A 12,035-nucleotide genomic window follows, 5' to 3' on the forward strand; every position below is an offset into this window, starting at 1 on the left:
ACCAAGATCATGGCTGCTACAGCCGTAAAGGCTTTCAAGCATCGCCTATGGGCAATTTCAGGTACTGTACTGTTTCGGGCAATTTCAGGTACATAGTCCTCCTTTAAATTAAAGGGATGTTTTGTCTCTGGCACATTAACGTGCCGGAAAAATTTGCTGTCCAATAGATTATTCATCTTCATTTAGGGCATTGCTCTTGAATTACTTTACAAAGCCAGTTGTGGTAACATGGTAAATGTGCGGTGTTAGCGCAGGATGTGCAGCAGTTGCCTCCATTTTGTACTTACTTGTCTACAATTGTGACTGGCAGATTTCCTGGACAGTTGTCGGGCAAGTACTCTTCTGGCTGAGCTAGATGATGATGAAGACCTTCCTGAACCAGATGAAGAGGATGATGAGAATGAAGATGACAACCAAGAGGAGCAGGAATATGAGGAAGTTATGGTGAGTTTATGAAACGCATATGACTCTTAATATTCCAAATAATAGACAATCTGAAGAACATCAGTCGGCTACACATCAGTATCTAAAGGACGCGTGCTCTTTGGTTAATGCTGTAATTATCGGTATCATTGACCCACATAAGGCACAAATCTGATCTGATATTAAATCCACCCATTTGTAGGATTTGTCTAGAATGGTGTCATATCTGAGAATAATAGGACACGTGTAGTAGAGGAAAGGTTCTTGTTGCTTGCTGAGATATATCTCGAATTGTGTTGGCATGCTTTCCTTTTATAACAAATAAAGTCTTGTATTGCCAAGCAGGAGGAAGAGGAATACGAGACAAAAGGTGGAAGACGTAGGACTTGGGATGATGATTATGTTCTGAAAAGACAGTTTTCTGCTCTTGTGCCAGCATTCGATCCTCGTCCTGGACGAACTAATGTCCAGCAGACCACAGACTTGGAGATTCCAGCTCCAGGTGTGTATATAGACGGGAGGCAGCAGTGTGTCAACATGTCTGTTCTTTATATGGACAGAGATGAGGAAACTTTTAGAGTTCTATAAGATGTACTACAAAAGTAATTATTGGTTTGTTATGTTTTATTTATCTGCTTTACGTTAGTGCTGTCTTTTATTGCAGGAACGCCCCACTCAGAACTCCTGGAGGAAGTTGAATGTGCTCCTGCACCTAGATTGGCCCTCATATTGAAAGTGACCAGTCTGGGAAGCGGAAGAGAAGTGGAGCTACCACTTAGTAACTTCCGCTCCACCATATTTTACTATGTGCAGAAACTTCTGCATCTTTGCTGTAATGGATCCATCAAGTCTGACAAATTGAGGAGGATATGGGAGCCCACATACACGTAAGGAGACATGTGCATTGTAATCTGCAACACAAAGTCTGTCCCATTATCTGCAAAGCTTCCCATATTTTATGATTGGAGGCAGTTTAGTGGTATACATATTCTGCAACCAAAGACATATTTACATCTAACCTTCAGTTATTTGCGCTTGAGATCATGTGATTTCTTAGTTTTTTGGTTTTTTTTTTACACTGAATAATACTAATTTCTACACAATCAGGTTCCTATTGACTTTCACTATGCATGTTGGGGCTATTTTTGTTATTTTTACAGGTATTTCTATAGCTCTATCAGTTTGCATAATGCTGCACATGCTATTCAGGGATACAAGTCCCTGCTCTCAAGAAGCTTACAATCGTAGGTCCCTATCTCGTATACATATACACACACTCACACATCCTAGGGCCAATTTAGAGAGGAGCCAGTTACCCAACCAGCATGTCTTTGGAATGTGGGAGGAAACCTGAGCACCCAGAGGAAATCCACACAAACATAGGGAGAACATGCAACTCAATGCAGATAGTGCCCTAGTCAAAGCTAAATTTGAACTAGAAACCTCTGATTCTGCAAGGCAGAAGTGCCAACCACTGAGCCATATTTTTTATTTTGTTACTGGAAATGTGAAAGAATTAGTTCTTCTATGCTTATGTACTGTAACCTCCATCGCTTTGCCTCTTCTCTTCAAATTATTAAGGGGGTCACTATGGTTGCTGGTTAAACTTGAAAAACCATTTATTGATCCGCTCGATTTCTGTGTCTCCCTGTCATATGCTATACAAAAGTTTAACTGCTGGAGCTTGTTAATATAATGCTGATACATCATTTTCTTGAGCATTAAACATTATGTTCCGGTGTCTATAAACTGCTCTCACTTTGTTTCTTTAACAGAATTATGTACAGGGAGATGAAGGATTCGGATAAGCAGAAGGAGTCTGGTAGAATGGTAAGTGTCAGTGCTTGGCTTGGTTTACTCACACTGTAAGACTTCCCCCACTCTGCTAACTTTACAAGTTTGTTCTGTGCTGCAGCTATTCAAGCATGAAAAATATTGCAGTGTACAAGGCATATAGAATACACAGATTACAGGTTTGCTTTGAAATGGACATTGGCTGTTTCTGCTGTCTCTGTGGCAAGTTGCAGAAATTGTGTGTAATCGTAAGGACAGATACATAGAGGAAGCCGTGCCCTGAGAGAGACAACTGAAGTGATGTCCACATACACACTGGAAAGAACAATGTCACCTAGCTGTGTTCCATATTCCCACAGACCCATTGGAATATTGTTGGCCCATTGTAGCTAATATTAGAATCAGACTGCTCTTTGCTTTAAGCCATCTAGCATTGTCTGTTCCATAGCCTAATCTTATGATGTACAGGATTTCAGAACACTTGTCATCCAAGGAAATTCCATTCAGTTTCCAGTATTAGAGCAGATCTGTCCAGCTGTGCTATTCAAAGCTTAGCTGTCCCCTTAATACCGCATTCCCTTCTTCAGGGCTGCTGGTCCGTGGAACATGTGGAGCAGTCACTGGGTACAGATGCTTTGCCAAAGAATGATCTGATCACCTATCTGCAGATGAACGCAGATCCAAGCTTCTTGCGGCGCTGGAAACTGACTGGAACTAACAAGAGCATCCGAAAGAACCGCAACTGCTCCCAGCTTATCACTGCTTACAAAGTAATGCGGGGCTGGGGTGGCTTGGTTGTCTAGTATGCGCTTGGCTTGTTGTCTGTAGAACTAGCTGTAATTACAGGTATTTAGAAATTAAGTGGTTTTCAAGCTCAGGTCATTTTTATTTTCTTATTATTTCAATTCGTAATATAGGGACTATGTGAGTGTGTGTGGGTGTGTGCTTGTGTTTATTTTGTCTGTGTCATACAACTGGCCAGTAATTGTATTTGATTGGCTCATTGCTGCTTTATTTGCAGGACTTTTGTGAGAATGGCACCAAATCCGTGGTGATGACAGCGACCCTTTCCACACTGCAGAATGCTGACATTTTAAGCCTAGCCCGGGAACAGCCACAAGCCAAGGCAGGCAGTGGGCAGAACTCATGTGGTGTAGAGGATGTTCTGCAGCTTCTGCGCATTCTTTACATCGTAGCGAGTGATCCATACTCTGCCAGAACACCACAAGAAGGTGGGTTAACACTTTCCGAATGTTTGTTGTCACATTGTTTACTGCTTAATATTTGAATCTGCTACATGAAGTGCTAATCTTGAAGATTGGTCTGCATAGCACAGCTGAAGGACACAGCTAAATGATTACTGGGAAATCCTGTATCCATTTCGATGTTGCGTTGCAATATGACACTGAAAATGCTTACATTTGTTGCTGGACTCCATTGAAATCAAGTGGTAATAGCATTTATCTAATGCCATAGCATTTTTCTTAGTACATAGAATGATTCACACCGCTCCTTGTCTCCAAAGAAGTGTATAGTTTTGATGTTACTCTCCCAACTTACACAAGGAGTGTATATTCTTAGACTGTCAAAGGAAAGCCACACAAACATGGGAGAATGAGCAGATAGGGCAAATCTTTCTATTATTATTCTTATTATTATACAGGATTTATATAGAGCCAACAGTTTGTGCAGCGCTTTACAATATATACGGAAGACATTACAATCACAATACAAATCAAGACAAGATGGTAAGGAGGGCCCTGCCCATGAAGGCTTACAATCTAAAAAGCTGAACTACCACCAGCATCCTGACCTGTGTGCATATGAAACCTCAATTTTTAGCTGTCTAGCTCATGCCCTAATGGATATTACAAAATGGTCATGAGGTGGCCATGGACTGGCAGTCACTTCCATGTATGCAGTCTTTGTAAATTGGTGGAAAGAGCAAGCAGACAGAACTTTCAGTGTGCCGGTCATTAGGCTGTTGCTTTGACTTGCATGACGCTAATATGTGCGCCGAAGCTCAGCCTACTGACACTGTTCTCTGGGCACAGACAGTAAGTAGGCTGGGATGGATCATTACATCTGCAGAAGGGAGAGGCAGCTGGGGCATAAGGGATTTGCAGATCTTTGACTCTCTGTAGTAACTTGAATGTGGCATATTATACATGATGCTTTATCTCAGGATTGCCGTATCAGTATCTCAGAGAGACGTCCATGGTGAGTTGACTGCTTGTTACTACATGAATGACTTTACAAAAATGGAAGTGATTATAGTGTGATTGCAGCCGTATGTTTCACATTCATGAAGCTTCAGGAAGAGGGGTCATATCCATGTTACTAACTACTAAGGTCTTAAAGTAGTATTAAACTCCTATTTCTCCAGCGCGGTCATTTTTTTTATTTTTGCCTTAACACTTAGTCATAATGTTTCTGATCTTGCTGTCTAGTACAAGATCACCAGATAGAGAAGTCTCCAGCAACTGTTCATCTACTTGCTTGGGGAAGGAGGGAGGATAGAGGAGAAGGGAGTGGCTTACCTTGCTGTGTCTGTTATTTGAGAGAGACACATGCAGTTCACTAGCTGGCTCCATAGGACCCTGGAAGGGAAAGCTGTCACCCTACAACAGGATTATCAGGGCCGGTGCTTGGACCTTCTGATTTTGCAGGAAACTAAAATGTTTAAACATCCAGGAGTGGCATCCATTGTAAGTGATTTCATCTGCATTTCAAACAGCAACATTTTGACTTTAATATCACTTTACAGATTTTAGTTTGCTTACTGGTAATATTAGAACGCAGATTCTAGAAAAGCATTTCTTGTTTTTTGCGGGTATTTCACTTTGTTATTATCTGTTTGTCACCATAACTGTGACACGATGCTAAAGTGTCTCCTTTTTAAAATCTGAAAAAGGTGACCTGCTATGTTGTTGTTCATGACTTATGTAAGGTTTGCCTCCTTTTGTTGCAGAAGGTGATGAGATGCTTCTGTTCAGTGTTCCACCAGAAGAATTCACCAGCAAGAAAATCACCACCAAAATCCTGCAGCAGATTGAGGTATGATAGTAGAGCTATGAGAGCGATTTACTACCAAGAATACATAATTAGAGTGTGGGCTGAAGTTTGTGGATTGTTACTGTAGAAAAGACAGTGGTATACATTTATCTTTCTATACAGGAGCCTTTGGCTTTAGCAAGTGGAGCGTTACCAGACTGGTGCGAGCAGTTAACCAGCAAATGTCCTTTCCTGATTCCCTTTGAGACCCGACAGCTCTACTTTACATGTACAGCTTTTGGAGCTTCCAGGTATTTCTATTGTGAAACCTTTATACCTGATTCCATGACATATAAGCTCATAGATAGCATAGTACCATGGTTTTTTTTATTATAATGTGCAGGGCTATTGTGTGGCTGCAGAACAGGCGCGAGGCCACTGTAGAAAGGAGTCGGACGGCCAGTGCGGTGCGTCGTGATGATCCTGGGGAGTTCCGAGTAGGACGTCTGAAACACGAACGAGTAAAAGTGCCACGAGGTGATTCATTGATGGAGTGGGCAGAGAATGTCATGCAGATCCATGCTGATCGCAAGTCTGTGCTGGAGGTAAGTTTCTAAACTTGTTGTGTATGTAAGGATTTTTTTTTTTTATTAAGTGTTTAAAGGGTTAGAACTTCTGTCAGGTCTTTAATGCTGTCTGTGTCCTCGCTAGGAAATGTTACCCTCTCAATCTTGTCCTGGTAATCACTGTCAACAAAGAGCAAAATCCTAAGTTATTACCAGAACAGAAGTAGAGGGTAAATCTTCCACTGGGGACATCCGTTCCAGTGACAGCTGTCTGAGGGGAGTTCCCTCACTTTAGAGAGATTTCTTCTCACTTCCTGTTGCATCTATAGGACTAGAAGTGAAGGGAAATCTTCTCAGTGGGACACAGATGGCAATAAAAACTTCCAGGGATTTTAATAATTTCCCTACTCCATTCTAAATTTTAAAACTGTTGCCCTTCGATATACCTTAGGCTTAAACATTTAGATGGCTTACGATGAAAGGAACAGGTGCTTGCTATAACCGCTGAGATATTATTTTCAGATTAACCAAGGTGGTTACTATGGAGAATATCTCCCCTTTGCTTCAGTTTAAAAACAGTCTTAGGATCAGTATCCTTCAAATAAAGCTTGTTACATTTTAAAGGTCTGTTCTTTGTTTGCTATTCTATTCCTATTAATAGAACAAGTGGCACCACTCAGAACAAGTTTTGTAGTATAGTGTATTTCTTTCTGTTCCAGTGGGGTCATATGAGTTGTTTATGTTGTAGCACACGCCCCTTTTTGTAATAGACGTAATTCGCCAATATGGGATCAACTGACGCAGCTTTAGGAGAGCTATAGACCCAGGTTCGGTCACAGACCTGCCCTATGGAATAGAACTGTACAAATGTCTGTGCTCAAATCCAAATGGTTTACATATATAAAGTTGTATAGAAATGTGTAAGGATGCACAGCAGTGTGCAGGAGGTTCATGCAGAATCGTCAGTGTTAGGGCTTGGTCGCACCCCTCTAGCACCTCAAATGTTATGTATCTGGTCACGTTTACGCCTTACCAGGCTGATTTTGCTCTCTTTACATGGGCGCTTGGCACACTTGTCCATCTAGTTCTTGTGTGTATGATTTTTAGGGTCTATACCCTACCCAGTGGAACTAGATAAAATACTGTTGGTCTCGTTTTGGAGGACACGTCTGTGTACAGTCGTGACATCCCTTTTTCTGGCATGCATAGAATCAGGGTTTGTTATGCTATTTGTACTTTCCTGTAAAAGATTTTATGAAGGAAAAGGATTAATTGGTTTTGCTTTTTTGTCATTGTCCAGGTGGAGTTTCTTGGAGAAGAAGGGACTGGGCTGGGACCCACCCTCGAATTTTATGCCCTGGTGGCAGCAGAGTTCCAGAAGACAGACTTGGGAATCTGGTTATGTGATGATGACTTCCCAGATGATGAGTCTCGACAGGTAACATGCCAGAATAAAGATGTCTTTGTTATGCAGATTGATGGGTGGAGGTTCAGCAGCTGTACTCAATCCTTGTGTTTCTTTTTTTCCTAGGTTGACTTAGGTGGTGGTTTGAAGCCTCCTGGGTATTATGTGCAACGCTCATGTGGACTGTTCCCAGCTCCTTACCCCCAGGATAGTGAGGAACTGGATCGAGTGACCAGGCTTTGCCATTTTATGGGTATATTTTTGGCAAAATGCATACAGGACAATCGCTTAGTAGACTTGCCCATTTCTAAACCTTTTTTCAGGCTTATGTGCATGGGCGATATCAAAAGCAACATGAGCAAACTTTTATATGCTTCTCGGGGTGAAGAAAGTGAACACTGTACTGAAAGCCAATCAGAAGCTTCCACAGAGGATGGGCATGATGCTCTTTCTGTTGGGAGCTTTGAGGAGGATTCGAAGTCAGAGTTTATCCTGGACCCACCAAAGCCAAAGCCACCAGCCTGGTTCCAGGGTATCCTGACATGGGAAGACTTTGAACTTGTAAACCCACACCGTGCTTGCTTCCTCCGTGATATTCGGGAGCTGGCAGTGAAAAGGAGACACATCCTTAGCAATCGGAGCTTGTCTGAGGATGACAAAAACACGCAACTCCAGGAGCTGATGTTAAAGAATCCATCAGGGTCCGGACCACCTGTCAGCATTGAAGATCTAGGGTGAGTTAGGGCCAGAGGAAAGTTTGAGAAGCTGCCCTAGTTTTCAACTTGCCTTACAGATCAGTGAGATTTGTCACAGTGTTATTATAGATTTGAAGTTCTTGTGTAATTTTTTATGCTGTTATAATATTATCAGGTATCATACATGGTATTCTGATATGTACATGCATTTCCTCTGTACCTCTTCTTACTTCCTCATCCTAAAATGTTTGAAAATAGCCAGTTGGACCAATAGTTACATCTTGTTATAGGTGTAGACTAGTCTAGCTTCTCGCTTTCGGGTGTGGACACTAGAGGTGATATCGCCCAGGCTCAGTCCCCTCGCTCTGTTACTGTGGTCCTTCAAAGTTCAGCTGTTCCCCATCCTCCTCCTACATTCCATCACATGGAATTAAAACTACAGCAAGGACAGTAGAACCCAGAGAGTTCATAGCCAAAGAGATGTAAGAAACCATTGGATAGTTTAGCTCTTCACTCGCACAAATATGAACTATGCGTTTTCAGTGTGCTGACCTTTTTAAACTCGAGGCAAAGCATTTTTGTGTGTAGTGTGAGGAAGGGATGGCGAGCCTCTGGTCAGGACTTCTCTGTGTTCCTAACTGGGAGATTTCCTCACTTCCTCAAGATCGGGGAAATCCCTCTCGGCAAAAACAAAAGCACATATTTAGCAGGATTAGAGCTTGTGAAAATGTTTGTACCTTCCTGTACCAGTGACAACCGCACTCCTATTTCTTGTGCTGATGTGTCAGTGGCTGCAAGTGAGGGAAAAATCTCCTCAGTGGGGTCAATGACAAAAACATGACACTGTCAGCACTTCCCCATCATCCAAACTAAAATGACATTTGCTAGATTTGCCTTTAATTTATTTTGAAGAATTTACAATTACCCTTAACTGTGTTCATCTTCCTCAGACTTAATTTCCAGTTCTGCCCTTCCTCTCGTGTTTACGGCTTCAGCGCGGTTGATCTGAAACCCAACGGTGAAGATGAGGTATGGAAACATTTCTCCATTTTTCAGATTCAGGAAATGTACACAGCGATGGCCTTTCTATCTTTTAGTTTTCATTGTGATTGATGTTACATTGGTAATAGAAATGATTTGTGGCAGTTCTTGGCATACAATTTATATTCGTAATTGCATTGGAGGGTTTGACATTCGTAGCGAGGGTCTTTTTTATTTGGAAGCGGACTGGCGGCATTTTTGGAAAATTCTGAAAGCGGTTTAGACTCTAGTTGACTTGGGGCCACCCATACCTAGAGCTTTATCTGGTAACATTGTATAGCACAAACCTGGAGAAATAGGGAAGTTAGGGAGATGCTTGCCCTGATGATGTGTAGATACTCTAACACTAGAAACAATGTATTTACTCCTTACAATGATGCTGCACCCCTGGGACTTATAGTGCAGAAGGAATCTAAGACAAAAGTTTATTGAAGAGGGATATAGCTCGGGTCTCTGATTTTCTGATTTCATGGTCAAAGGATTACAAGTGCATAAAGCTGCAAGGCTAAGTTGAAATGAACTGAAAACACGAAGCGCACAGCTCACCACGATCATGCGTCCCCGCAATCCACATTCGGTGCACAGATGACTCTCTTCCAGAGTAATAGGCTCGAAAACTGTGGAACCAGCACACGATGATCTTCCACATGCATCTCTTGTGATTTGTACAAATGCATGTGGAATAAAGTTTGAATTTCTTTAGAAGATTATCATGTGCTGGTTCCACTGTTTTTTTAGTTGAAATGAAGCTTGTGTTAACTTTAAACCTATTAAAATGATGCCTGACCTGAAATGCAGCTACGTAGAAGTTCCTGTTTGGGTTTTGGGGTTCACAGGACGCCTTGCAAAAGTATCTGGAATTGTTTGCGAGCACCCTTGGGTGCCTCTTTGTAGGTTTGCAGTCACTTCATTTTCTAGGTTTAGGGTCCATTCACACCACATCATCTCCAGACCGGACCCAAAACACATCCTAATGTATCCCTATGCTATTTCTGGCCTCTGTTCACACCAGCGCAGTCCGTTCCAGACCAGAAACATACTGCTGGTCTCATTTTGTCTGGTCTGGAATGCATGGAAACACATGCAAACGCACCTGAAAGCCCCTTTTAAGCTACAAATAAAAACCAGCTCTGTAACGCAGAAAAACCGCAGCAGAACGCAATGCACTGCGTTCAGATCTGGTCCGGAAAATGGCGTGAACCTGGCCTTAAAGTGAATCTGTGTTCATTTGTAATTATCAGTAATGTTTTCACAGTTGGTTGTTCCCCACATTACAAGCTAATAATCATTTCTCTCTAGCACAAAGGATTTAGTCCAGATTTGTTTCTCATTTCTCTCCATTTCTTGCAGATGGTGACTATAGACAACGCTGAAGACTATGTGGATCTTATGTTTGATTTTTGCATGCAGACTGGAGTGCAAAAACAGATGGAGGCTTTTAGAAGTAAGTGTCAGTGATCCCCATAGGAGAAAACTGGAAATCTTTAAAACGTTAGCAGTGTGCATTGTTATCGGTTACCTTACCTGAGGCCCAGAATGATTTCATTGAGTGTCCGCAAAGTACAAAACCCCATGTACATGTTTCTATCCACTGGCCTGCATTCAGTAGCTAAACTGTGTGTGCCCAGGACAGAACAGGGACTAATCTGCTGTCACCTCAGAGGTGTAGTATTGGACGTCTTCATAGGCATGTGACGCACATAAACTGTATTGCTGAAGAAGCTACATTTGTACTGCTGCTGGGATCAGTTAGACTGAAGATGATGTCACTGTGTGTATTACATGGTGGTTCAGCAGTAAAATCAAACTAGCTTTGGTTGAAAACAACCTACAAATGAATAATTGACCTATATTTTGTAGGGAGGGGGGAATAGTGTGTAATTATACGCAAGCTGTCTGTGTTAACCTTTCCACTTCCTTTGAATGCTCATCTGGGGACACAGCAGGTAGTAAGTAGAATAAGTTGCTTCATGTATAAATATGTGACAGGATAAGAACCGTGCCATTGAAGATGATGACCGTCCATGTGTTTTGGAAGATAATTTTCACAACCATGCTGATTTATTTGTTTGGTTGTCTCCTCTAGGTGGCTTTAATAAAGTTTTCCCTATGGAGAAACTGGGTTCATTTAGCCCCGAGGAAGTCCAAATGATACTCTGCGGAAACCAGTCACCTTCCTGGTCTGCTGAAGACATCATCAACTACACAGAGCCCAAATTGGGATACACAAGAGAGAGGTGCGAACCCATATCTTCTACATTCATATTGGCCTGAAATCGATGCAGCGTCCTATACAACAACCCATCCCCATTGTGTGACCAGCAGTAATCACAAACACGTTGTAGTGCATACTGTGCATTCCAAGAGACCAAAATCATTGAGGAAAGTCTACTAAAATGATGTTGCTTAGTCTTTTTTTTTTTGCACATTTAAAATTATTTTCATTATTTTGCCAACTTTTAGAAAAGAAAGTTTGCATCTTTTTCTGGTAATACACAAATCAGGCTGACGGCCATTCAACTATTTAAGTCCTTCAGATGCTGGAAATGCCAATTGGTAAAGTCATGTGTTTCAGGCTGATCACTTTTAATAGCAAAATTCAACTGCAAGCCAGCGACTTCCACTTGGAAAACAATCTTGGTGCGCTTGTAGATACCAAGTACAGTTTTTCGGGGTCAGTATTTGGTTGAAATGATGATTGGAAAAAGATGCTAAAGGGATCTGAATGTTGCAACCCATGCAGTTAATTTGATGCCCTGAAATCAGTAAAAACGCTCTGAAATGGTGTTAAGAGGTTGTTTTGAATAATTATAACAAGAGTTTTTTTTGGACTGTTACAGCCTGGGCTTCCTTCGATTTGTGCGGGTCCTCTGTGGAATGTCATCAGATGAAAGGAAGGCTTTCTTGCAGTTTACAACTGGGTGCTCTACATTGCCCCCTGGAGGACTCGCCAACCTGCATCCACGCCTCACAGTTGTAAGAAAAGTAAGTGTTCCATGTTGCTCATTTAGTAACTTACCTTTTTACTAATGTCTTTGCTTAACACAGACCAGAAACATGGATTGGAATACAGCAGTAAGTGAACCTGTCTGCCATAGACTTTCCTGAGGATTAAGC

At 41.8% G+C, this 12,035-nt stretch overlaps 1 protein-coding gene across 4 annotated transcripts in view; it reads left to right on the top strand.

Annotated features, from left to right (window-relative positions):
• Positions 1 to 12,035, top strand: part of HECTD1 (HECT domain E3 ubiquitin protein ligase 1) — a 71,189-nt gene that overhangs the window by 58,044 nt on the left and 1,110 nt on the right. For 2 of the 4 annotated variants that reach the window (XM_018554161.1, XM_018554162.1), the window contains exons 27-41: positions 311 to 444; positions 766 to 925; positions 1,088 to 1,310; positions 2,199 to 2,253; positions 2,805 to 2,987; positions 3,239 to 3,449; positions 5,189 to 5,274; positions 5,395 to 5,522; positions 5,615 to 5,816; positions 7,078 to 7,215; positions 7,309 to 7,916; positions 8,828 to 8,906; positions 10,269 to 10,362; positions 11,005 to 11,155; positions 11,759 to 11,903. In XM_018554161.1, coding sequence (XP_018409663.1) covers positions 311 to 444; positions 766 to 925; positions 1,088 to 1,310; positions 2,199 to 2,253; positions 2,805 to 2,987; positions 3,239 to 3,449; positions 5,189 to 5,274; positions 5,395 to 5,522; positions 5,615 to 5,816; positions 7,078 to 7,215; positions 7,309 to 7,916; positions 8,828 to 8,906; positions 10,269 to 10,362; positions 11,005 to 11,155; positions 11,759 to 11,903 — 2,597 coding nt within the window. The remainder of the gene's footprint in view (positions 1 to 310; positions 445 to 765; positions 926 to 1,087; positions 1,311 to 2,198; positions 2,254 to 2,804; positions 2,988 to 3,238; positions 3,450 to 5,188; positions 5,275 to 5,394; positions 5,523 to 5,614; positions 5,817 to 7,077; positions 7,216 to 7,308; positions 7,917 to 8,827; positions 8,907 to 10,268; positions 10,363 to 11,004; positions 11,156 to 11,758; positions 11,904 to 12,035) is intronic. The other 2 variants (XM_018554163.1, XM_018554164.1) reach the window with 2 other exon arrangements.

Source organism: Nanorana parkeri, unplaced genomic scaffold (assembly GCF_000935625.1).
Source record: "Nanorana parkeri isolate BGI_ZX_2015 unplaced genomic scaffold, ASM93562v1 scaffold144, whole genome shotgun sequence".
In the NCBI taxonomy this organism is placed as follows: Eukaryota; Metazoa; Chordata; class Amphibia; order Anura; family Dicroglossidae; genus Nanorana; species Nanorana parkeri.